The sequence below is a fragment of the Caloenas nicobarica genome, chromosome 4 (genome assembly GCF_036013445.1).
Source record: "Caloenas nicobarica isolate bCalNic1 chromosome 4, bCalNic1.hap1, whole genome shotgun sequence".
NCBI classification, from domain to species: Eukaryota; Metazoa; Chordata; class Aves; order Columbiformes; family Columbidae; genus Caloenas; species Caloenas nicobarica.
The window spans coordinates 67834778-67862512 of record NC_088248.1 but is presented as its reverse complement, the minus strand read 5'-3'; the positions used below and the strand labels follow the sequence as shown (position 1 = coordinate 67862512).

The following is a 27735-nucleotide window of genomic DNA, read 5'->3' as shown; positions in this document are numbered from 1 at the left end:
TTCCAAAGATGCTTATGAACTCTTTAAACACTGATGAGGAGCTAGATTTATTCTCCTAACATTCAGCTCTGTTGCAAAGGTTCTTGCCTTTTGATAGAAGAAGAGAGACATTTCCCGATCCACAAGGAAGTTATGGTAGATTATTGCAAGTCTTGTGTAAATCTTCAGTTGAGCTTTTTTATTGCCCAGGTCCATGGCAGCAGCAAGTGCCAAATGATAGTAGCCTGCTGCATCAAAGGGATCCTGAAATAAGAGACAGAGTACCTTCTGTAGTACAACTGGTGTAAGAGGACACCCAAGCTCAGTTCATCAGATAGCAAAGGAGAATAATATAGATTCTGAACTTCAGTAGGTTTTCCCACATTATTTCATTCTAAATGAAAAAGAACAATGTGGTAAAACCTGATGTTATGAAACATTACCCAATGTTATGATTTTCTGCAGAAGTTTTTGGTATTTCTTACCTTAAGGTCATAGAATATAATGTCTCCTAAGATCAAGTACACCTTGACGTAATATAATGTTTCCTCCTCAAACTCCAGAGGAGAGGAACAGAGGGACAAGGCCTTTAAATAAAAGTGCTCAGCTAGTTCACAGTGACCCAAATGATGATGGATGGCAGCCAGCCGATGGTAAGCTATTCGTTCATTTAGCTGATTTCCTAATGAGATAATGCATGAGTCATGATAAAAACAAACAGACAAATTAGTTAAATTGTCTCAAATCAGAATACATGTATGCTATTTTTTGTTTTATTTCTATATGGTATTTCCTGAGCTTTTATTAAATAAAACTAATTTTGCTCAAGACATACATGGACAAAACATGCCTTTAAGAAAAAAATCCAATTCCTAAATTTCCCACTGTAGGATTTGACAGCATCTGGGATTTTCTTAAGGCATAACTACATTGATCTCTCATGACTAGATAAATACACCCTGTGCCTACTTACAAGGAATATGAATGGATTATTTTGAAATTAACAAAAGAAAGCAAGCTAATGGGATTAAAGACTCCATTGCCCCTCTCAGTACATACTTTACATCAAAAGTTATTACAAAAAGATTATTTTCAAACTGATGAAAATGACATGCCTGTGCTTGTATGGAGGGGTGAGAGTTCTTAATCAGTTGAAGAGCTCTCAAACATGAACAGTAATTTTTGAAACTAGCCCTATCATTTTTGATTACTTTATCCTAGGTTAGTTCACCAGCGAGGCTCTGAGCAAATTTGAAAGAAGTTTATAACACTCAAAAGCCTCTTGGGACAATATGATTTATCAGTATTACATCTTAGCCGTTAGAAGGACACTCAGTTTGGACTTGGAATCCCAGGTTTAATTGTGTGCTCTACCAAAGCTTTTCCATAGGAACTTGGAGTTAGAAAAGGCAGCAATAAAGTTGTGCATGCTTGAATGGAGACAAATAGCAATGATTATATTGTTATGAAACCCTGGCAAGAAATCTAACTGAAATCAAAGGAAGAAAACTTATCAGAATTCTGCCATATTTTAGAGATATCAGTCATATTCAGCTGTAATTGAAATTGGCCTTACCTAAATTTACACTGAGCATGAGAGATGCTCTTGCATATTCCAGACTTTCCTCATAAGCCTCCAGATTCACCAACAATTCCACCAGTTTGTTGCATAATCTGAGTTCAGTGTTTCTGTTCCCAGTCTGAATAGCAAGTGGAAGAGCCCTGTCCTGAAATGCATAACAGCTTAGGTACAACTGAACCCCAAAGTGCTTCCATTTATGCCATGTGAAGCAATTTATAGTTTCATTTTGCACTCTGCTGATTACATATTTTACAGCCAGAAGAGGAGTTGCAACAGGTGGTATCTATTAACACCATGACAAAGTACTCAGCTGCAATAGGTTATAAAGTGTTTGCTGAGAGGATCAGCTTTTGCTTCAGCATTTGTGGAACGATGGGAGAGTACATAACTATCAATGCAGTACAAAAACTGCACAAACCCTGTAGAAAGTCACTGCTTTCTCCTTTTCCCAAGTACCGTTGAAAAATATGTCTCCAGCAGCTTCAAACAATTCCATTCCTAAATTTGGATCTCCTGTGTAAAGAGCAGCATCCTGAGCAACCTGAAAAGCAAACAAGGAATGGGGAAAGAAGAAAATAAGTCTGGGAAACTTCTTGGTAAAAAAAAAAAGTATATATAGATATATCAGCAATTGAAAAAGATCTTGTTAATGCTTCTCTTATAATAAGATCGGAAAGGCTATATTTGATGAGACCATGCTCTGTTATTGGTACCCTGCTTTTGAGCACACCAGTGGCAGCTGCTGAAGAAGGAACACAAGAACCTGGGCACATGGAGTGTTATGGTATCCCTTTTTCTGGCAATAAAACCCTGCTACCTTTGTCAGCACATCGCACTCTGAAAACAATTGTATTTGATAGCTGCAACATATTACATTTGAATTAGATTGAACTTATCATAGAAATAAATTGTAACTGCAAGTTAGATATTGCTAACAGTGCTTATTTAAAAGCCTGTGAAGTCAATTCTGTAAATAAATACAGCTCTACTATCTTGTTCTTCTGAAACAAATATATGCCACATCAGCAAAAAGGTTTTTGTGAAAGGCAGCACGCATCCTCCCCAAAAGCAAGAGTACCAGGATACTTGGTTATCGATAAGACAAGCAGTAATGAGAAAGGGGACTTCTACATGAAGCAAGATTAAGAATCTTCCTTTGGCTTTGTGATCTTGGTTGTCAAATTGCATTCAATTAATACAAGTCCAGCTCTCTACTTAAGCACAAAGGCAGTATGATCCTTGTCCACCTATTTTGGCTTCGAGCACCTAAAAACTTATTGCATCACATTATGGAAGCTGTATTTTACAGGCAAGTTAAGATATGATGAGTTGCACTAATTACTGGCACAGTGGTCAATCTTTTAATAGGAAGATTCCTGCTTTGAGTCTTTCCTCATAGACTAGGACTGACTCTGCTCCAAATACAAGGTTCCATACACACACAATATGGAAAACACATGCATGTCGCTGGCCCGCTCCTCCTCTTGGAGGAAATACAGCAGATGCAAAAAAAATAATCCCCCATGCTGATTTGGCTTTTGTACCACCAGGTGACTAACTTGGGGGTATCAGCTAAAATCACTTAGTAAAAGGAAAAAAAAAAAAAAAACAAACAAACAAAACCCAAACAAACAAAAACCCCAAAAACAACAACAACAACAAACACACCAAGCAAACAAAAGCACAGGCCTATACCACAATCCTTTCTTGTAAACACATTTACGCAGTTTTCCTGGTAAGTATTCAAAAATGCAACTGAATTGAGAAAATAATTCATTAAAGTAGCCCCACATATTGTGTCTTAGTACATTTTAAACATGAACTTGATTCCCATTTTCCTGCTTTGTAGTTTTTTTCAAAACATCTTAACAGGTGTCTAATTATTTTATTTAGAGATCATATTTTGGTACCACTTAGACACCAGCCAAGACTCAGTTCTTACTATGTCAGGTTCTGTACTAGAAGGGAACACTCTCCTTTACAATGGGAGAGAAGTATTTTTAACCTGTTTAAAAAGCAAGAAACTAATTCCCCAAATATGTCAGTGATTGACTAGAAGCTATATAGATGACTGAGCATGTAGCATGCATGGTTTGATTGCTGAAATGTTGTAGAGCTGGTAGAAGATGAAGAAATACACAATTTACAACAGACCTAAGAAAGGTCACTGCTTAAAATCTTTCCAGAGTCAAGCAACAGATTAAAATAGAGCACCACTAGAAAATGCTGAGAATTTGAGCTGTTAAGCATTACATAAATGGTGTTACTAGATGTTCAGAATGTCAGTTAACAAAATCTCTGGGATCATTATATTGAATTACTTATTCTCTTACCATGCCACCTGCACCCTGATGACAACATGTGCATGCCAGTAAGTGTTGACAACATACCTGAATATAAAGATCCACAAGCTCGTTCTGCCTCAGAACATAATATATCTTTCCTGCCCGTAGCCAAGCATATGCCTCTTTCTCTTTTTTCTGGAGATCTATAAATATTCCAAGGCTTCTTTTGGTATATTCCAGAGCTGACCTGTAGGCCCTGAAAGAGAGGAAAACTGCTAATCACTGCTGGGTTCTTCAGAATTGGGAATGTTTTTCTTCATAACAAAAAACCCTTTAATATAAAAAAATCTTTCCTCTATTCAATGCACAATTATAGTTTCTTAGCTATATTCCAGTAGTAACTAATTAAATCGGTCTTTTTCATCTTCCTTTTTTTGTTCAATCTATGTTTCCTGTTAGATTTTTATCACATTATATTATTTCAGGATAGTTTATTTTAGATGCATCCTTCCCCTACACCTCACACTAGTGACAGGTTGAAAAAAATTTTTCCTCATCTTTAGCTCTTTATCACTATCTTTAATGATTATCATTTATGTTTTTTTCCCTACCAATCTCAGAAAGAAATTTTCTATGTAAAGTCTTTTTTTTTTTTCTAAATATCACCTGGACCTCAGACTTAAGCACAATTCAAACTAATCAGCATTTGTAGAAAATCTTGGAGGGGGACAGACATGATCAGTTCTACAAGCACCTAAATTATCAGATCACTAGGCAGTGCAATTTTCTTGACATGTAAGAGCACTGTGCTCTCAGTAGAGTGGTCATACTTTTCATCAGAAAGACCTGTCAGATTCATCGAGCTTATGGTGCTTTATACCAGACGTAGAAACCCCAGACTTCCTTATCAAATCCTTGTCTCAAATCTGTCTCATGATAGACTCCCATCACCTTGACCTGGTGCATCTTCCTCCAAGCACAAGACACCAACATATTAAAATATAACATGAACTGCACATTTGCAGTGAATTCTTACATAATGCATCTTTATAACAGCCTACTTCAACCTTCAAAAAATCTAGAAATAATATGCTCCCTTGTATTTCACACTATCAAGACTTCAGTTCTGTCTCAACAAGGCATCTCATCTCAGGGGAAAAAAAAGTTACCACTGATTCTTACAGAAATTGAAGAGGTCTGTCACTCCTCTTATACCCATGAGAGGAAATAAAGATCCACTGAACAAGCCTGACATTTCAGTCTTCTCTTTGCTAACAAGCTTCTAACATGAGGAAAGGCAAGAAGGTAGTTATAGTCCAACTCAGCCCAATTACTGAATGCCATTTCCATCCGTCCTTCAGAGCTTTTGCTTTTTCAGCAGACAGAAGTATATACCAATCCATAACCCAGCACAGCAGCTGGAACCAGTCAGGCTGTGCGCCCTGGCATGGACACAGTAATTTACAATGGAGGTGGTGACACCAAAGATGTCACTATTTTTGTTACTTCTTCATAGACACATATCCTTGTTAGTCGGGACTGTTAACTCAAAGAATACTGTGATACTATAGTCTAATATCATATTGATTATGTGCTACTGTCTGGTAGTCTCCTAAGGTTACAAAGCCAGTATTATTTGGGTGACAGGCTCCTAGGATACATAAATTCCATGTACTATATGCACATGAAGCAGCAGCTTCTCCAGCTGGTTAAATCCTTCTGCAAATTCCAGGTAGTTTGAAATCTAAACCAACCCCTTTGTCTTCAGCGTTTCCAAGGGATTTTTCACCAACTATATCATTAAACAGCAGAGGAAAAAAAGCAAAATAAATTAGGTGACACATTAGGAAAGTGGCTGCAGCCACTTAAAGCTAAAATAATCATCTACTCTCTTCCACAACTGAGGATATTTTTTCCATCCTCAAGGAGGCATACCTGAAAATACCCCAGTCTGAAGCGACTCCCTGAAGTCAGATATAGTAAGAAAGAAAAAAAAAAAAAAAAAAAAAGCATGCACACAAAAAAACCCAAAGCTGCCTTAAAAAAACCACTTAAATTGTCTAGAGAAACCTGTAAGTTACTCCAACACCTGTTTGTTACTATGAATTGACTGGTGCAGTCTGTTTTTTCAATAAAGCAAAGCAAAAAAATGGTATTCTGAAAATAAGAGCAGCATAGAAACTGAAGACTGTTACTATGTAGTTTTGCACAGTTTTTGTGTTTAAATACATTCAGGAAAAAAAAAAAAAAACACACAAAACCCACAAACACACCACACACACCAAACATTTCCTCAAAGAGAAACACTTACATAGAAACACTTTAATGTCTGACCTCTGACCTGATTGGAATACGCCATTTGGTTTCTAATGGAAAAATTGTCTTGTAAAAAAAAAAAAATCTATCATTGCCAACAAGTCAGCTGCCAGCAATAACTCTAGAGCTGCAGCAGTCATAAAGGGTTTTTAACATATAATTTTTAAACATATTTACATAGATTTTTAAAATAATTTGTCTCTTGGACTGGTGCTACTCACTGCTGAACATCTTGTCTCCCTTGAGAGATGATAGTTACTTTAAAAAAAATTAAAAGAAGTCTCCACTAGCACTGTACCCCTCAATTCTAATAAAGTGTATTGGCGAAGCAGAGTGGAGGAAAAAAAATAAAAACAAAGCAACCACACACTCAAAACCACCACAACAAACAAAACCACCACAGCTGTTGCAAAAATTGAGATTCTTTAGCGTGACAGAAAAGTTACAGTCAGAATAAAAGCAAAGTCATCCAAGCATGTCTTACCTTTCTGTTCCTAAAGACAAATAGAGCTGACTAATGGTTTCCAAAATTTGTCCCTCCAAAACTTTGTTGGACATCTTTCTAGCTAAAGATAGTTGATATTCATTGTAGATGACACACTGAGCCTCATTGGGAACAACTGTACTGTAGAACTGACACAGCAGTTTAATCGCTTGTAGTTGACCTAGGAGAATACATTGGAAATACATTAATCTCTATTTTGAAATCAAAGTTAAGTAATTCTTTCTTACTGTTTCAAAAATTCAACACAGTCAATGAATAACATCATAAAGTCATAACAAGAAGATTCCTTTGCCAGTTTCTTCACCCCCTAAAGTTAACACAGAGGTTACTTCAAATTTTATCTCCAAAATAAAGTAATAAGTCACCTTACCTGTATAAGCTGCCTTAATCATGGTAGCAAGAATAAATAAATACAGCATGAGTCTTCTGAATACAGCTATTTTGCTCAAAAGTAATCTAGATTACCAGTTGTTTTCATACCTTTAAACTCAAGTCCGGTACTGTTTGTACTACCAATGATATCTTAACTACTGTATTAGTGAACATAGAAATCTCTAGACTTTTTACTAATTAAGTGAAGTTTTTCTTAGCATTTCATTTTCTCTATTATTTCTGACAAACCTAAGTATCACCAGAAGAGCAAGCCAGTGTCTATTTATTTGTCCACCATTATGGGACAGAAGAAAGATTTCAATCACATAAGTGGACATAAAATGTTGTCTAAGGAACAACTACAACATACCTAAGAACAACAATAACATACCTGTATAACAAACGTTCCCAAACAGGGTATATTTTGTAACTTTGAGAGAAGAAAAAAAAAAAGTACTTACTTTCCAGATGACTTGTCTCCATTGCAACTAAAAAAGCCCATTCATAATAAAACCTTCCTTTTTCTCTTTGACTTCCTCCAACATAGTAACATCCCAGCTGAAGGAGGACTTGGATAAAGTCTTCGCCACAGTCCATACTTGGAAGTTTGGAGAATAGCTTCACTGCCCTGATATAATAATGTTCTGCCAGCTTGCTGGCTGCTACATGCAGGCAGAGCGCCCCAAAATTTCCCAGGGCTATTGCTTGGTTATGGGTCATATTGGTCTCTTCTGAGAGACACAATGCTTTGTAGTAGCTCTCAGCAGCTTCTTTTGTATTGTTCGTTCTTTTCAAAGCAATAGCAAGCATATTATAAGCGATGCCTAGTTGCTGAGGATTGCTCCATGAAGAGTCTATAACAGCATTTAAAGTGGCTAAAGCCACATCATATTGTCTGTAAAGAATGTATAACCAAGCAAGTGAAACCAAATAATTAATAGTTTCCTCTGGCTTACAAGAACCAGAGTCCAGTGCTTTCATCATGTAAACAATGGCTTTTCCATACTGTTTGTGGTGGCTGTACAGTTTTGCTAAGCTAAGACAGATAGTACTGCGTAGTCCTTGCTGCTCATGAGTAAACACAGAGGAAAGTGCTTGTATGAGGTAAGGTGCAATTTGGCATGGTAGTATTTGCCTGAATTTTCTCAGACCATAGAGCTTGGGAGCAGTTTTGATGACTAAATCAATCCTTTTCAAGGAATCCATTAAAGTCCTGGAGCTCTGGGAAGAGGCAACCTTTATGCAGCTTAACACAATGTGCGGCAAACACTTTTCATTGTAGGACTCTGCCAGTTTGAAATAACTTTCATTCGATAAGTTGTTTTGTAAACCCAAGTCATCAAGCAGCAGTTGAAACCTTTCCAAGAATGGCAGTGCCTCTTCATGCTGTTTGTGTGCACTGTAATGTTTTGCCAGTAGAAAGCATGCCCTTGCCTCTGCTTGTTTGTTCTGGCTCAAAATTGCCCTCTTCAGAGCATACTTTAGAATATCTGACTCCAGATCAGCACTGCAAATGTAGTTGGGAATTCCCATGAGAAGAGATGTAGCCTTGTCAAAAACATGGGCACATTTTTCTTTGTTCTTCTGTGTCAAGTAGATGACCGTCAGATTTGTATAAAGAGCAATTACAAAGTACAAATCACTAAACTCTCCAGCTACTGCTCCCAATGCTTCCTCAAAATATACCCGAGCTTGGGAAAGCTTCAGCTTTTTAATGCTGAGCCTACCTAAGAGAAAGCAGAGCCTCGCTAGTGCCCAGGACATACCTGCTTTCTTTGCCGCTTCCCTTGCTAATCTAAAAAAGCTAACCAGATCTTCCTCTTCTGAAAACCCATAAAACATGCTATTGATAAATGGATAAGAGAAATCATAGAGGTTTCTGAAGTTTCTGTCATACTCTCTCCTATCTAAGAAGAATAACAATGACTCAAAGATGTCAGATGCTTGAACATCATCTTGGCATATGTGGAAGCAAGGTGCTTCAGGTGGAGGAAAGACTTCCATATTTGCAGAGCTAGCAGAATCCTTTCCTTCAGTAGTTGGCTCTTCTGCCTGTGTGGCCTCTAAATTCTTGAAGTTCTTCAGGAATTCTTCTATCTTGCCATTCTTGTTAGTGGATCCTGTGCTAGAATGTGAACATGGAATTTCTGAAATTCAAGAATAAATTACAGATCACAATTTCATGCATGAATGCACACAAAGATATTTGCTAGACCAACAAAAACATTTATCAGTAGACACTACAAACATACTGCACTTTCTTAACAGTATGTCTAAGAGACAAGCCAAAGGTGGGAAATAGAGAGATCGAGAAGAATTGGGGAGGAACAAGTGTAGGAGACGAGCAGAATGGGGATAAATGGGACTCACCATGTGTAAGCAGGTTGCTGATCAATATGCTTTGCCCAGCCAGGCCCTGTGCCTGATCCAACACTAATCCAGCTGAAGACCAATGTTAATTCAAACTGGTTTGTGTTTGAGTGTATACTCAAAAAATACACACTGAGTGTATATCTCTTCTCTCTGGGCATATATGAGCAAGAGACACATACCAGTGAATTATAAATTCAGACTAGCAAGAGAATTAGACCAGTTGGAGAATTAGACTAGCAGGAGAAGTCCAGAATCTGGGAAGACCCAAGGTTTGGACTGGAGGCTGGATAAAGGGCCCAGGATGAGGGCATGGATACTGGGTGGACTTAAGGTCTAAGAGAAGTGTGAATTTGAGCATGCACGTGAGCTGAATAGGGCTGTGCCTGTGTCTTGATAGAAAACTAAAGCAGATGAGCCAGGAGAGTACATAAGACTGAGCTGTTGGAGTTGTTGAAGTCTCATATGGGTGAGGGTGAGGGTGCCTGCAAAGTTCCTGTTCTCCTGTCCATGTTATCTCTGGGTTGCCAGCCACACCTGTGTAATGTGTAATAAGATTTCATTTTTCATTGAAATACCAACCCTGATTCTTTGTAGACACAGATGAACTTTCTCAGAATTAAGAAGTTTGTGGTCATTGATCTAAATTCTCCTAGTACTGACACTGTTGAATATCTTACAAATATAAATAAGACTGACATGCCATCATTTCTTTAGTCCTCCCACTGTTATTCAGCCAAGGTAGTAGGCCATGGACTAGGGATGCTGCTTGCAGCCATAGTCAGTGTAAAGCTTACAGCTGCACATCAACAGGAGCTTATTGGAGTTGCAGATTTAGAGCTCAGTTTCCTTAGAACCTCATTTCTGAAACTGTTCAGCAGAATCATAAATACAAAAATTGGTATTTAGAAAAATGTAGTACAATACAAGTAATAATAGTAACAGCTTAGCAACTAAATGCCAAAGGGAAAAAATTCTGTGTCCTCATTAAAATATCTCCTTTGGTAAATGTATTTATGGGATGAAGATTTCTAGCAGATGGAAAATCTGCTGGAATTCAGAGTCAGCACTTGCCAGGTGCCCCATAAACACTATTTCGCCCTGTTAAATAGCATGGACAGGTGGAGGGGTGGTGCATTTGTGCGTGTGTCACAGCAGTAAAAATAAGTCACAGTTTGCAATTGGATAGCAAGGTGCAAAAAAGACATCTGATACCTGAAAACTCACAATGCCTTACAGCAAAACCCAGAACAGCAAACGAGAGAAGACAGAATGTGAAGAGACATTAGAAAGAGAAAAGCTGGCAAAGATACCAAAAATATCAGAAGTCACATTAATTTTATGTAAAAAATTGTATGCATATGAAGTATTACCACATTCATGAGCTTTCTGAAATTCTGGTTCTTCTAATTGGTCTGTAAGAAGCAAAAAAGCCGTGTTAGTTATGGTATCATAGTTCTATTTCACTTTTAAATATCATAAAATAAGGCTATTTTTTAATTTAGAATTCTTTATGTCAGAAGAATTGGATATGTCCTGGAAATTAGAAGAGAATAAATTTCTAAGTTTGACCCAAGCATAACAGATACTAGGGACTTATCCTCCTGCTGATACAATTCACTGCTTTCTACATGGTTATCATCATGCATGTACCACTGCTCAGTGAGGTGGGGAGACATCTGCACACAGCAGCTAGAATTAGAGACAGCCTGTTGTGCATGAGGGATGCATCACTGCTGCATCAAAATACAAGTAGGCAGTGTAGATACAACCGTTCCCCACAATCTGCCCCTAAAATGAGGTACCAAAAAGCCCTTAATATTAATGAAATAAGTTTTAGCACCATTTCTGGGCAGTGGGGAAATAAAATATTTAGGGTAGTTTGTGTAGATAAGGATGTCAGACTTTTGTGGCAATTCAAACAGCATGCAGATGAAAAATACCTGTATTTATCTTTTCTTTTAAATGGCGTATCTTTAAATTCTGTAGGCAATACTACTATAGATCTAGTTCTAATTGCTTAACATAGCACATCTGTAGAACATTTAAGATTCACTATTTTGTGTGGAAGATATTTCTCAAGGTATTTCAGTTGTCATGCTGTATTTCAGGATTATATTCACTGTCTTTTATACACTAGATGCAATATAAGTGGTACTGAGTGTATGAAGGATATCTAGAAGTAGAGGTTCACAGAACTAGGTCTATTTACACTGATGGAAAGCTATTTTACTAGCCTCTAAGAATGACCTCTCACTGACTATTTACTTCTGGATATCCTTCTTTAAATGCTTTCCTGACTTTGGTGGACAAATGCCACAAGGGTTTACAACAGTCATAACTTAATGCTCTAAATATCTAATTGAGGAAGTATTCATAAGTAAATACTTCTCATTACATTGATGGAGAAAGAAGGAATCTAAAACCCATTTACTCTGATCATACAACAAAACATCAAGTGAATATTAAACACACTTGCTCTGGGTAAGTCAAGTTATATTGATCAATTGTGCAGCTTAAGAGAAAAAAGTAGTAACAATGAGACTATTAGCTGAGGGAAGTGTGGAAGTTGGCACTTGTAAAGGTTAGGGAAGAGATGAGATATTGGTGAAAAATATGCAACAGGTAAAGCCAGCAGTATGTCCATTAAGCCCATGAGATTGTTTTAGTACCTAATAGAGGTCTGAGCTTTTGTTCCCAGGCTTTTCACTTGAGCGAGGAAGGTGAGACATCAAGTCATTTTGCACATTGACATAAGTCACATTTTACAGCTCAGGCCTGACGTGCCCTAGTTATTGTCCACACACACACCCACCCCAATTTGCAGAATTAAACCAATACACCCAAGTCAAATCTACACACCAGCTCCTTTCAGATAGGAGCCTATGGGCCTGTCTCTTAGGTTGGTACTAAGGGAGATAAAACTTTGTTACATATTTGATAATCATATGCATCACCACAGAACCACAGCGGTGGGGTAAGAAATTGCTACTCCAGTTCAGCAAGACAATTACATTACACTACCGTACATCGAGTCTTTAAAGATGAAACTCTAATTATCCCAATTAGTTTATGTAAAGCATGATCACTTCAAGAAATAGCAGCTGTATCAGAGGTGATGCAGCTCAAAGTATGTATTTTTTTCTTTGTATTAATAAATTTTGCTATTTTTCTACACCTTTGAAAGCTAAATCAAGCATATAGAGGCATATTTTTGCATTAGCTCTCACTAATTATTATGCCACCTTTCCTAAGATGAATGAGAAGCCGTCAGTATTTGGGTGAACCTACTCCTCCTCATAATGCAATACTCTGACATTTGAAAACTTGAAGATCTGTTCAGCTCAATAGAGTTTTTAAAACCCTGCTGTTTAATTCATTCAAAAAAAGAGACAAAAGAATATTTGTAAATGCTCTGCTGGGAAAAGTCTTGCATCAGCAGGAAAGTAGCAAGGTTGATATCAAGGATTTTTACATGCCATATCTATGGTCAAACTGAATACCAAGATATTTCAAAGTAGGTGTAAACACTGGAATTTCATTGAAACAGGAAAAAAAAATCAGTTATAACAGGGATATAGGAACTGCACATATCTTGTGCAGTAAAAAGGAATAAAACTAATCCTTACCTATTCGATAAACAGAGCAAACATCTGTGATGGAGGTTTGTTTCAACAAATGTATCACTTCTTCCAAATTTTTTTCTTTTGAAAAAAAAGATAGCTCTTCTGCATCAAGAAAATCCAGGTCTTGTGGTCTAAGAAAAAAAAGGAGCAACTTTGAAGGTGTCCAAAAGCAGATTTGGCTTGAGGAGTTTGCTGCCTCAGTCAAATTGAAGCTTGTTAGAGAAAGTATTATAGTATTTATGTGTTCGAAATTACTATCAGTCATTTGTAAATACACGTACAAACTGATGATAGCTATGATTGCAGCTAACAGTTTCTGCTATATCAGAGTAAGTTTTATGTCTGTGTCATGGTGCAACACTTTGAGAGAATTTATTAAAAGCACAGTGCTTTAAGGACATTATGATATTGGTTTTCCAATATAAGCTTAAAGTTACACATCAAGTGGACCTGCAAACAACATTTAAGAACCCCTTGTTTCAGTGTGCAAACAGTCCAGACATATTAATAGGAGCAGCATATTTGAGTTGTGCCAATGCATGCCAAAATGCACACTTTTTACAGCTTGCTTTCTGCTTTATGAGCAATTATTTTTAAGAGTAGCCACATTTGAAAAAAGTTAAGGCCTGTATTTGAGAGTGCTAGCAAAAACAGAACTTGGATGCTTTGACACAAATGTTGAAAGACCAGTGAAAATCGAATGTAGTGAATCTTCTGCAACAGTAAAGCCTCTTGGATCTTGTGATCCAAAGAACAGAGACTGAACCAGGTTTAACAACAACAGCAACCCCTTTTCCCAGTAAGAAACTCAGGTACAGACTGATAACATTTTCCAACATTTAAGCAGACTTAATATTCCAGTTTCTTTGCATTTGTTTTGACTGATACATACTATGACAATTCTCATTAAAAAGAAAAACCACAAACCCAAAAAACACTGAGATTAACATTCAGCATTTTAAAGCTCAAGAGACTAAGTCTCTTTGTGTTTATGAGTTAAATACATATAACTTACTTATTTTTAGATAAATCCAGTTTAACATGACTTGTCTTTACAAAACCTATTTGGCCAGTAAACACATGTCTTCCAAGAAACCATTCCATGCATTCAATGAAGTATCCAAGGATCTCAATTTTGTCCCCTTCCTGGAAACTTATCTCTTCCAACACAATACTTTCATAATTCATCACAGCTAGACAGGATCCCATTGCTGTGTAATAAGGAGATAAATAATCTTTGCAGATAAAACAATTTAACGGTACAAATACACTTAATAGAGTAGCAGCTCATCTGAATAAGATATTCAGCAAAAGACATTCCTGGAACTCATGAGTTACCCATGCTGATGTTTGAATGGATCTTATCAACTTTCCTGATGGATTTAAATCCAGTTTTGTATGGTAAATCAACAGGATTAGAATACCCTTTAAGAAACCATCTGAAAGTAGAAAAAGAAATGAAAGTTAGTGTATGAAAGACTTCACTGAATGTTGTGACAATAGTATTTTAAATCCATTTGAAAACAGATGGACCCCTCCCACAAATATCTTTCAATTTCAGCACTGCCTGTACACTTCAGACAGAGCTGTATTGAGTAATATCTGTAGTAAAAGAAGCGTTATTTCAGTCAGCCAAACCTAACTGCGAAAGTCATGCTATTGCTCCCTGCCCAAGGTCAATAGAAAAACTCCAGCTTTTTAATTACTAAGAGCACCAAGAATAAATGGTTTTCTAGAGATTTGTGAAGTGAGTACATTGATAAGTCCACTGATGTAATTTTGAGTTTAGCAATAGCAATTATGGGCTTGTACATGAACTGGAAACAAACTGCATTAAGGAGGTGGATGGCTCTTGTCAGTAGACTGCTGGCCTGTTATCACCCACATTTCCAAGTATTATTATTAGGAAAAGGTTCTTCACCTTGAGGGTGCTGGAGCACTGGAACAGGCTCCCCCAGGGAGGTGTCACAGCCCCAAGCCTGACAGTGTTCAAAAAACAATTGACCAACACCCTCAGACACATGGTGTGAACTGTGCGGTTGTCATATGCAGGGACAGGAGTTGGACTTGATGATCCTTGTGAGTCCCTTCCAACTCAGGACATTCTATGATCCCACCTGTTACTATCCATATTTCCAAGTAGCCTGAAAAATGCAATTTCTCACTCCATGTTATTCTAGGAATGTTAATAGATTTTATTTCAGACTCAGGAAAAACACAAAAATCCCCAAACAATATCTAAGTCAAAAAATGGTAAACCATCTTTAAATACCACTCTGAAGGCATCTGGATTAACTTCAGTTGTGTTTTATGGAAGGAAATAGAACAGCTGTTCTCAGTGTTAATGGAAAACGGGTGTTCCATACCAAGGTACCATTTAGAGACACCTTTGTCTAAGCAGACGTGTATATATGAAAGAGATGTATATGAAATAGGTAGCTAGGGTCAGGTACCTACTGATGAAAAGGGATCAGTGGCTCTGGAGAAGCATTAGACAGCACAGTCATGTCACCTTCCACAGACTCAGCTGTTACATCTTCAGTAAAAGCCCCAGTCTCCAAATAAGTGTTTATTTCATTGTCTGTAGCCATTATCTTTCTTATCAGATTGTCACGACATAGAACAAAAAATGACTCTAAAAAGAAAGGAGTAGAGCAGATGTCATTTTGTTTAATGTTTTAGTGTCATACAAGCTTTAAAACTGGCTTCAAGAGCATCAGTAATATTCAGTGAGATACTGAAAATGTGTGTAGAACCTTCTGCTGCTGCAACATTTTGCATGTTCCTATTGCACTAATCAACGATCTGTCTAGGCCATCACTCTTTCTGATGGTAACAGCAGATGATGCTATTTAGGAGAAGCACATGAGCCTTGCAACTATCTGTAATCCTTCTCCTGTACACCTCCACGAGCTGCAATACTACTAAACAATTTAGAATGTACATCCCTCTCTAATCCTTTCGGTACCCATTTTTGGACCAGTTGCACATGAACTTCTCTAATCCCACTATGATCCTACTGAACCCAATCTGTGTTCATTCCTTTCTGTTCTCTTTGTGATGCAATTTAAATCTATTCACTCCAAATGCAACTTCCTTAAGCATTTTAATAGGTCTTAATATTTGATTTTAGGATTTTAAAGAAAGGTGCTTGTCTACATTTAGCCTTAGCATGTACAGTCTTCCTTACCTTCCTGTACTAGCAGGCTTCTGTACATCAAATTTAATGATTTTTCATTTATACAGACTTTAATGCCTGTTTCTTCCTCCTCTTGAGAATAGAGCCAGAAAGATTGATCTAGGAATAAATTCTCCATGCAATGATTTATAAAACCTAGAAAAAAAAAATTGGGTTTTTTGCAGTTTTACAGCATTTTACAAGAAAATAACCCTTCAGGAAGTCAGAGGCTGGGGTAGACATTCAGATAACTCCATTATTACTTAACCCACAATGTATAACTAATTTTATTACATAGTATTGGCAAAACTACATCTGTTAAGTCACATTACAGCTTTTAGTGCTTAGCTGTCACAAACTACACCTAAAGGGCACACAACTTCTGTGCCTAATCCTGCTGAAAAAACAGACCATGTCATCACCTTGAGAGGGTTCCCCATAGTTTACCTATATTTGAAAGGTTTGGAGTCTGAAAGTGGTAGTCACTAGCAAGCTTTGAGAAATAGGTGCTGAGCACCACTTAACAGATGACTGCAAAAAATCTCAAAAATAATCTATTTATAAATTTCTGTTGCCTGATTTAGCTGTGCTGATTTATGGAAATACTGTGCCTGGGCATCAAATTCCTGGAATTTCTTTGGGAGAGAGATGATGCTGTGTACCAGAGTCATGTAAATCACAAGAAAGAAGTACTTGGATCTTGTAAACTGGGACACTCGACATTAGCATTTCCAGCTTTCAAAGATACATGGTAGTTACAAGGAAATCTGGATTGGTCTATGATAATCAGCATAGTATGGATAGTAGATTATTACTTTAGGGGCCAACACTAATACATTAGCAAATCCTTTATGCAAAAAGTTATGATGAAGAGCGAAGGTGGGCAGATCAGTGATTAAGGTGCTACTCTGCTGTTTGGAAGATGCTGAATCAATTCCCTGTTCACCACAGCCTTGCCTAAGAAAAAAATCTTCATCTTATGCTTTCTCTGCAAAATTGGATTGAAACAGTATTTTTCTAGTTCTCTAATGAGCATTTTAAAATACAAACCAGCAAGTAAATAGCAAACGTGAAATTAAAAATAAAATTAATTTTAAATTGGTCTGATGGAAACAGGCAAATTCAATAGTAATGCACACAAACTCTCCACACGGGGCGGGGAAAAAAAAAAAAAATCAGGTGAACAAAATGAAGAGGCAAAGATCTAATTCAAATGCTGTTCTTCAGAAAAGACCTGTGAAGTTATGAGTTATTAGAAATGGAACTCAAATCAGTGGCATCATATTGTTACAAAAGGCACACTCAGATTTAGAAACAGAACTGAAGCATGCAGAACATACAAAACCACCTTTGTTTTACTTGATATTTCATCTGTAGCCTTACTAACTCTGTCCAGTTTAGTCACTACTATTCAGGAAAGATGTGGAACAACTAGGAGTCCAACTGGAAGAATATTCAGAGATCTAGAAGATACACTCTGTGAAAAAGAATTAGAGGACTTAAGGTTGATTTTCCTAAAGAAAAGCCAGAGTGGAAGTGTGGGTTAGAAGTCTCCAAATAGGTCAGAGTTTGGTGCAAAGAAAGAGGAATAAGCTCTCCTTGTCCACGGTGGGCAGATAAAGCCATAAAAGCATTTAAGTTGCAGCACAGGTTAGACTTCAGGACAAAAACACCTGGATTGGAATAGTCATTAAAAAGGACATATGATCTAATTCTGGGGTATGTAACTTGGACATCTGCCAGGAAGGATAGCTGTTATCTCCTTTGGGAGAAAGACAGGTTCTCCTGGAGGCTGGTAGAGGGAGTCTCTCCAGCTCTATCACTAGTACCAAGTTCAGGAACATTATTTACTGCTATTAGGAGTGAAACAAAGAATCTCAAAATAATTTTCAACAAGTTCCCAGGCAATCAGAAACTGTATGCAAAGGAATTAAAAAACAAAACAAACATGTTGAACTGTTGTATGGTAAAACACCTTTACCCAGTGAGTAGTAGGTTAGAAACCTCCATATTTCTTCAAAAGTTTTAAATGTCACCACTATTAGATCTTGATCACTATGAATAGACAGCAGTCTAGCAGAGAGCTCCTAAAAAAAAAAAAACCAAACAAATACAATATTTTAATTACAATTACACTAAACTCAAGCACAGTTTCTTACTAGGTAACACTTTTCATAGAACAGTTGGGATTGGAAGGGACCTTCAAAAGTCACCTAGTCCAACCCCTGCCATGAGCAGGGACATCTTCACCCAGCTCAGGTTGCTCAGAACCCCGTCCAGCCTGGCCTGGGATGCCTCCAGGGATGGGGCATCCACCACCTCTCTGGGCAACCTGGGCCAGGGTTTCACCACCCTCAGTGTAAAAAATTTCTTCCTCGTGTCTGGACTGAATCTCCTCTCTTATGTCGAAACCATTACACCTATGCATTAAGGATTAAAAAAGGTCATCCAGGATTTTACCTATATGAGATTTCTGTTCTTTAACACATCTACAACATACAGCAAGCCAAGATTTAATCCTGTTTTTTTTCTTACCAGTTATACCAACAGTTCTAGTGAGGTTAATTTACAGAGGAATTAAGACCTCTGAAATGACCACACTGAGTGAGACTAAAACCCTAGCTGGTTCAGATATGTCTATATATAGCAGCCAGTATTCCCTATTTAGAATGTGAAAGCAAGGCAAGCATCTAGTGATACTTTCCAAGAACACCCTCCTAGCACAGAGCAGTTTATAGCTTAGGAAGTGCCTTTGCCAGACATGTGGGTGTTTATATTGAACAGTGGAAAGGGTTTCTTTTTGTTTGATGGTTTGTTGTTTTGTTTGTTGGGGTTTTTTTTCCTCTAGATCACTCTTTCCATGGTTAAGAGAATTAAATACATTGGAGTATTATTTTTAAAGATGCATTAAGATCCTTTCCTCCTCATTTGTACTGGTTCACATTGCTTGCGTAGCATTAAATTGTGTGTTTAACAAAGATGATAATTCTAAATGATAACTATATATTTTATAGGGGATTTCAGCAATGCCGAAGGTGAGAACTATGTAAACCTCCCTCCAAATAAGTGAGAGAAACATACATTTTGATGGATTCTAGCTAAAGAGCAGTAATAGGTGCACCTGTTACCTGTTAGTAACCTGCCATCTGTCAGGGAAATACAATGCATGCCAATTTCTGAGATAAGTATCTGAACCAGTATCTCATAGACTAAATTGGATGCAAAGCTAACAGGTATGTTACTGTGTCATTTCCCAATACTGCACCCTTGCTCCTGTCAGATCAAACTTGAAATGCATCTGAAAACAGTTTAAGGACTGATCAAGAAACTGATACTTATTCAGGGGTGTGGGGGTAATAAAAAAAACTTGTCCCTCAAACATTTTCTGTAATCTGAGCAGGATGGAGCTGATCCGCCACTTTTATGATTTATGTCATTATTTTAAAAGATCACAGTGTTTTCTGTTTATTTTCCATATTTTCGGTTCATACAGCATGAACAGATTAAAATAGTAATTCCTTTTTGAAAACTGAAGTCCAACTTAAGCCTCTTCCAACAGGCATGCCTCATCACTGCTTTGATCTTCTGCATGCCCCTTTCTACACCACATTAAATATTAACAAGAGCCTGAAATCTATTAATAAATTGCCAACACATGCTAAAATATCTCAGCCTCAAGGGCTTGGTGCACTGCTGAATATCAAAACAACATTCTAGGGAAATTTATCATTATAAATCTTGCTTCTGTAAAAGTACTTCTCCCAGTCTGTTTCTAATAAGGCCACAAATCTCATCTATTTGTATGCTGTTTTCCTCCTCCTTTCTCCTTTTCTCCATCTCCCTCTAAACAAAAGCCAGAGCAGGGCAGTAGGAGTACCAACTGTTTTCACAGCCACAAAAAAAAAAAAAAAACAAAACTCAACAGGCTGGTGTTGGAGAGTTCACAACACATGAAAGAAAAATAATGTAGAAACACATGTATCTGAGACAGTCATAAAGCCATAACTAATTAAGATTTCAGGGTTTGGCTTGGTTGTGGAGGAGGCTGGAATTCATGGCTCAGACAAAAAAAAAGGATAGCGAAGGTCAAATGGTATCATCCTGCTTTTTCATCAAGAGGAAATAGCAGACTTTAAATTGTATTTGTATCAAACCTCATTGGTTGTAGAGGATGGATTTCCTATATACAAAGAAATTAAAGACAGTAATAAAAACTGGCCAACCCTATTCTATGCTATTTAAAGCTATAGCCATCTAGCCCTAGGAAATCCAATATTTATGCTGTTGTCCTTCAAACTTCCTCTTTGGCTTAGCAGGCGACTTCCCAGGTAACTTGCATGCCAAAAGACCCCAAGCAACTGGAAACCTAAGTGAAGAGTCAATACGAGGGCAAATTAAAAAAAAAAAAAACCAAAAACAACAACAACAAAAAACCCAAAAACCAGAAAGCCATTATTTCCTTTGATGTAAATCAAAGCAGAACATTTTAAAAATACAACCCTTCAGTGTCTTACTTAGCTGGGTTTATTTATTTTACATCAATTTGGTGTTCTAGTATTTCTAATGTCCCTCGATGGTTTTGGGCCATGGGAATCTCTGGTCACTCAAGTTCAAACATACAGCATGTAGATGGAAATGGGACCCAAGTATCTCCGAGTATTTCAGTAGCACAAGGCATATTCTTTAAATAAATAAAACAATTCCCAGGCAATTGACTTACACTGAAAACTGCCATCACCTCCCTGCTGTCATTTTCCAGAAGACGGAGCTGCCCTCTGAGCTGTCTTTGGAGTCTGGGATCAAGACATCCGCTCTTTCCTCTTACCATCGTTAACTTCAGGGAGATATCTGGAGAAGGATACCAATTTACAGTGCTACAAGTTTTGTGAATCAGCTTTGGAGAACCAGAAAATCCCTCAAAAATCATAGAAATCACATTAAGAAATATTTTTTCTGCTTCAGAGACAGACACAGACCTTCTGCATGTTTCTTTTCCATCTTTATCATCCAGTAGAAATAGTAGCCTAGCATGAATCATAAGTTTGGTTTTTTTTTTCAGTTGCATAATAAAAAGTACAGCTATACAAAGTAGAGTAATGTGAAAGTGTGTAGAAAATTTGGGAGACAACTAACACACTTGTGATGGAGAAGAGAGATGAGGAATAAAGCAAGCAGATTGGTAATGCGTCAAATTAGACAGCTCTATGGACATTGAGAACATGCGCAGATTTCCAAATATCCCACATGTATTTTAAAATTTGAGGCAAACAGATACTGGAATCACAAAGGAAAAAAAATTCAAGTTCAGCATGTTACAACTACTCTTTGTTAATCTTAAATTCATAGCTGTCTGACATGTCAATTGAATATTGAAAAAGCCGTTTCTCAGTTAAGCTGGTTGCGCAATACCAACTAAGGTAAATGGTCCAACTAAAAGCTCACTTACGTGATTCCCCCAGCACATCTGAAAGAAGCTAGGTACCTGTTCTCATCTTTTTATTAGAGGCTTTGACTACAGCCAGTGGTACAGTTTCAGCTATAATAGCTTGTCTCAGATAAATAGGATCTTTGATAAAGCTGCTTTTATTCTATATGTCTGTTAATTTAACTCAACAACAGTAAATCATACTCAGAAGTTTTCAGACACCCAGATGTGCACATAAGCACCAATAACACCCACTCAGGAGGAATTACAGTTGCAAGTGTGCAAATAGGTCACACTTCTAGCAATAAATGGGACTGTAGCACATCCTAAAATATTCCAGCTCCTCTGAGTTTCACCTTGTAATCAGGTAAAATAGATATTTTTCACATTCTAGTCTAGTATGCTGCATCTTAATCTGTTTTCAGAGGGCTTCCTATGTATGTCTCCAGGAGTTTTATGATGACTTGCACCTAAAGTACTCATTACTTTAAGGTCAAGCAGGGTGGCTCAAGTTTAAAGCAGTGTTACTGAATTACTAGATCTCACTGTTTAAGCGTGGTCATATGGTAAATTGTTAGTACAAAGAACCCAAGCTGGAGTCTTCAAATGTTACTCAGATCAGTGTTAGGTAACAGTATGGTTGACCTTTTCATTTTCCTGAAGTCAGAAAATGTATTGGCACAAAAGACTATTACTTAAAACTTTAAATTTGTGTTACATAATGAAATTTATTCCAAGTTAAATATGTAACTGTAGAAACACAGTTTAAGTGCTATATAAAGTTAATATTACTGAAATAACAGTTATATTGGACTAAAACACCTGAAATATGGCTGCTTCTGCCAAAAGGACTATTAATAATGCCTTATGGAAATGAAACTCAGTCCAAAAACCCATTGCACCCGTGGTAATCTTCTTGTCTGCTTCTGTGGGCTCTGATCCATAACTCCAGTTAACAACCACCCAAATTCTGTACAGAGTGAGACAGACAGGTACATAAGCACAAATAATTTAACTACAAATAACCATACGCCTGGAGGAGGCTGTCTACCACTGATGTGATGTATCAGGTCAAGCCAGAAAGCAGAGTGCCTCCCTGTGTTGGTTTTTCGTGGTTATTTCTCTACCTCCACAAGCAAGAGAAGGGAAATGTGATGAGACAGACCCTCAATGCACAGAGCAGGTCATGAGCCCTCCAGAAGGGAAGCCTGTTGTGTCTACTTACTGAAGAAGTGCACTCAACTGCAACTTCATTGAAAATACAGCATTTAAAAAAATATAGACTTGGAAATGCAAAAAACTTCTTAAAATGCCTCTTTTTTTTTAAACTGAAACCCCAATATAAAAGAAAAATAAAATTTCAATGCTTATTTTTATTAGCCATTACAATATAGTCCATAAATTATTTCTGGCTTTTATAGCAGTTAAATTACTTGTCTCTTTTGATGAGAAATTCTCAGCAAATCTTACATAGAAGTCAGACACTTCGCAGACACCATGAAGTATGTTGTAAAGTAGTGATGACCGCAAATGTTGTTGATGTAGGTGTCTTAAAAAAATAAACAATGAGAGAAGCATTATATTTATAAGATATGATAGAAGAAAATGTCTTACCAGTTGGAAAATTCTCTGCTTGACTGTGAAGGGTCCTTGAACAGACATTCATGCATTTTTCACTTTGAGAACACTCTATAATGAGAAATGAAAGGAATGGTTAAGTGCATTTTGTAAGTCCATTTAAATCACACTGGAGAGAGGAAAAAAAAAAAGACACCCCACACTTCCAAAGCATTTGATGCATTCAATAATTACTAAAAGAAAATCACTGTATTTTTTCCCCAAACCCACAAAAATTATTTGAAGATCATTTCTATCCTACCGGGGAGAAAGTTAAATCTTCCATTATTTTTATGTGAAACTTCAAGATCATGGAGAATTGGTGAAAAGAGCCTCTTGGGAAACTGAAGCCTCAGTAGGGAGTAAGCAAGTGATCCTTGTTTCCTCTTCCCTTGCACCTATACTAAAAAGTGGCCACTGAAGCTTCAGTGGTATAAACTGGCAATGATATGGGTACCTTGTACCAATTCATTCATGGAGAGAAAAAAATCCTTCTCTTTATTTGTTACAAGCTTAATACTTGGGAGAGGGTAACACAGAAACAAGTGATTTGAAGATTTTGAAAAATAACACAAAATAAGCATTTTTTATGTTAATAACAGTCTTTTGCTTTTTTGGCCCATATTTCTTCCAGTTCAATTATACATTTTCGTGCTGAAGAAACACCCACTCCAACCAATTCCATTTTCTCAAGGTTCCCTTGGCAAAAATCAGTGAAGACAAGTCTCGATATATCTAAGAATAAAAGTGGGAGAAATAGATCTTTAATTTTAGAAAGAAAACTTCTCAGGCAATTTTCATGTACCCTAAGACATTTTCCTCTGCACTTCTGCTTTTAAGAAAAAACTTGTACTGTAGTATTACAGAGTAATTTCTAAGTCTTCTGCATCTTCCTTTGAGTGCATCTGTTGATGCGACACGAACAAAGTCATACAAATAAAGATACATAATCACAGAATTTGCTTACTTCAGAAAAAAAGGCAGTAAGCAGTAAAAACCTCTTTAAGGCCAATTCTTAGTTTATGCTAGAGTTAGAAGTTTCAGTTCCCAAGCACTTTTTTGTTGGGCTTTGGCTGGATGTTTGACAGGGTTGGGTTTTTTGTTTGTTTGGGGGTTTTTTTGTGTTGTTGTTTGTGGTTTGTTTTTTGTTTGTTTATCTGAACTCAATGATATTTGGTTTTTAAATAGAAATTAGAAAGTAAGCTCACTGCAGCATAGGCTGACTGTATTTAAGCAACATTATAAATGTAAGTTCCTGACAGTTTCTGGGACCATACTTAGTTGTAGTTCTGCTTTTTCTTGTTTCAGTCAGAAGTACAACCAGAGCAATTGTCAAAACTTTGACAATGTTATCAGCCACTTTCATCATTACTTAGCAATTGCAAAGGACCAGGTATGATTTTGACTTGAAAGGTATTTACTGAGACATGACTATCAAGAAGGTAATATAACCCAACTTCTATGACTTTTAGGAGAAAGGAAAAACTATGAGCAAGCATTATTGCTCATAGAAGTTTAATTACAAATAATAGTTTGCTATCAAATTGGAGCAAAAGCATAAGAGTTACTGTAAATGTCTTTTAAACATTGAGACTGTTTAAAGTGCTATAATTAGATTCAAAGACTTAACATGAACTCCATGCTCCATTCTTAATGAATGGGATGACTGACTTCTTGGCAAGCTGAAAAGAAACTTTATACTGCCCTGGGATGCTCATACCCCATGTTCTTTGATGTCAGCAGAGTTGCAGTTGTGAACAGAAAGACATTGTCTAAGCCATGGGACATAATTTTAAATGAAATTGTTTTTCCATGATTGCTTGAAGTATTTTCACATTCAGAAAGCTTTCAGGCCTACTATAAGGTAAGTCTGGCCACTGGTTTTGAGACCAGCCACCTATGGCGCTCCATCTTTCCACCCCAAAAGTGTTCCTGACTTGCATATTTTTACTGCATGAAGTATGTTTTCATTTGCAGAAACATAAATATGGTATTACATCTTCTGATGAAAACCAGAAATATAAATGTTTTATAAAAATAGAAACATGCAGTCTCTCTCATCTTTGCTTCCGAATCTTGGCGATAATAGTAAAAAAGTGGTAGATGCAGAATTTATGTATCAGTATTCTGGCTCTTGGGTTCTGTTAATTTTCATCTCAGTTTATTTTAGCCAATACGTAATCTGTTTCTCTGCCCAAAGTGGATTTCAACATAAATCATTTATTAGTCCCATCAGTGCAGCATTGCCATGGAGGAAACAAAGCTGTTTGCTTTGTTGCATTTAACAGTTGTAGGTGTATTTTAAAAAAAAAAAAGCGCTTGGCTGAAAACACACGACAGCTCTCTGTGTGTGCACAGCAAGCAATGTTTAAAGAACACAGTAATTTAAATGCAAAGAAAAATCAAGAGCCAAGTGACCAGGATATATTGATCAAGGTCTTACCCATTTGTTCTTGCAACGTGTCCATCCTGGCTCCATCGCTGTCAGTGCTGATGGCAGCACTGGCCTCCGCACAATTCCAGCCAGATCCGCACCTTCCCTGTTCCATTTCTTTCCTCTCCCAGTTCCCGTCTTGCTTTCCCTCCGGACCCAGGGCAATGGTGTCAGCACTGAGCACAGATGTGCTGCCTCCTACTGCCAAACTCTCCTTAACTTGCAGTTCCTCACAGGGATGCAATCAACATTATCAATAACCTGAGGCAGGGGGGAAGAAAAATAAAAACAATCAATAATATATTTTTAGAAAATGTCAGACTACGTGTGCATATTCAAGAGCCATCCCTCTCCTGCAGGAGTTATTTTTAATTGTAATGTACATTAAAGTATTTGCTTTGAACTTCTTTCAGAGGAACTCTTATGTAACACCCAAATTAATCCCAGAAAAAGCTATACAAGTGATTTTGATGCCTTTTCTCAGAAAAGAGTATTTCTACTAACATTTAATTAACATTTTATTTCTGACTTCGGATCCCAGTTTCTCTTGCTAACTCCCCTGAAAAACTGCCTATCAGACTTGATGACCTAATTACAAATGATCAAAAATACAGGCCTGCCAGAGACCAAACTCACTTTGCTAGAGATATGCTTTTCCATTTATATAGCTGACCTTTGCCTTAATGTAATGACAGTAGCTAACACGATTGTTTTCAGTACTGTACCAGGATTATATGTAATGCATTGTAATTTTTGCACTTAAGAATTAAACACTCTCTTCCATATCTTTTGTAAATACTGGTATCTCTTGTTGATGAAGACAAATATTGTGATAGTAAGGATAATTTAATTCCAAAAGTGGTTGTCTGAATTACATTGTTCTATGAATCCAAAGCCAGTTATTTTTAGATGAGGATTATCCTTAATCCCAGAAATGAAATTTACTGTTCAGAATATTAATTTTTTCCATCAGCTCATATCTACCAGTAGAAATATCATCCTCAACAAAATTTAGGAAGATAAATATACCATGACTTCAATTCTTTGGATTCAGTTGATTTGGAGAAAAGATATTAACTTTTCATGTCTTCTGCATCAGTGCATGTTGGTAAGGGTAACATATGGAAACGAGGTTGTGAATGAACCTATAAAGCTTGGTGCTGCAAAAGTAAGACATCTGGATAAATCAAAATGGATACGATCAGTTTAAGAGGGTTGTCAGAGCATCCCAGAGCCTAAGCCAAGGGAAGGAAAAAAACAAAACAAACACAGAGTGAGCGAAAGCAAAAAATGGTATGTTCTTATCAATGTTTTGTCTTGGCTCTTTCGAGATACACGAGATGAAAATTGAAATCTCAAAAACATTTTTAACGGTCGTGCTCTACTCTACAGATGCCTTTTCCATCTTTAATGTTTGCCTTCACTATCACATGTCAACTAATGAGGCTCTATATAAGCACTGAGGACAAGATAGTAAATAACTTTTCTGTACATAGGCGCCTAGTCTACCCAAGCCCTTTTGAATGTTTATTTAACATCTAAATGTATCCTAAGTAATACAAATTTGGTCTCAAGTCACAAAGATTTCATAGAACTTTGCACCACATCTCTGTCCTTTTACTATTCACCTTTTACTATCACATAAGTACACCAAAAAGCAAAACCGTAACACACAAGAAATGCCATGATATAGTCACCATACATATTATGGTGATGCCATCTCATCAATTATTAAACTGTTCCAGTACAAATTAAAACAGTTTCAGAAGGCACCAAACCAGTGAAAAAAGATTCAGAAAATATTAAACTTCAGTGCTTGGGTCACTCTTATCATTACAGATTTTTCAGAATCCTATAATGTTAACTTACCATTATACTTACTAGCAAATAGCCATTCATTGATAGTGACAAATACAAAATGAAGAAATGGATTAAAGATCTAACACTCACCTTGTAAAGGAAGTTTGCCTTCTCTAAATGTAGGTCGTAAGAACTAGTTACATTCACTGCCAAAGCATTTTACTTATAATTTAGACAGAATGATTT

The 27735-nt window shown here is 36.9% G+C and overlaps 1 protein-coding gene across 1 annotated transcript; it reads right to left on the bottom strand.

The window, feature by feature from the left end:
- On the bottom strand, positions 1-25814 carry SH3TC1 (SH3 domain and tetratricopeptide repeats 1). The gene is made up of 17 exons (XM_065634415.1): positions 25699-25814; positions 23253-23327; positions 20934-21061; positions 18195-18300; positions 16226-16369; positions 15493-15670; positions 14374-14474; positions 14051-14246; positions 13039-13166; positions 10783-10824; positions 7501-9186; positions 6647-6827; positions 3952-4102; positions 1980-2102; positions 1556-1706; positions 465-661; positions 1-243 (listed from the first exon to the last, which is right to left on the bottom strand). Exons 1-17 carry the CDS (start codon positions 25802-25804, stop codon positions 13-15), a joined length of 3924 nt encoding a protein of 1307 aa, XP_065490487.1. The 5' UTR covers positions 25805-25814; the 3' UTR covers positions 1-12.
- Positions 25815-27735: the final 1921 nt, after the last annotated feature.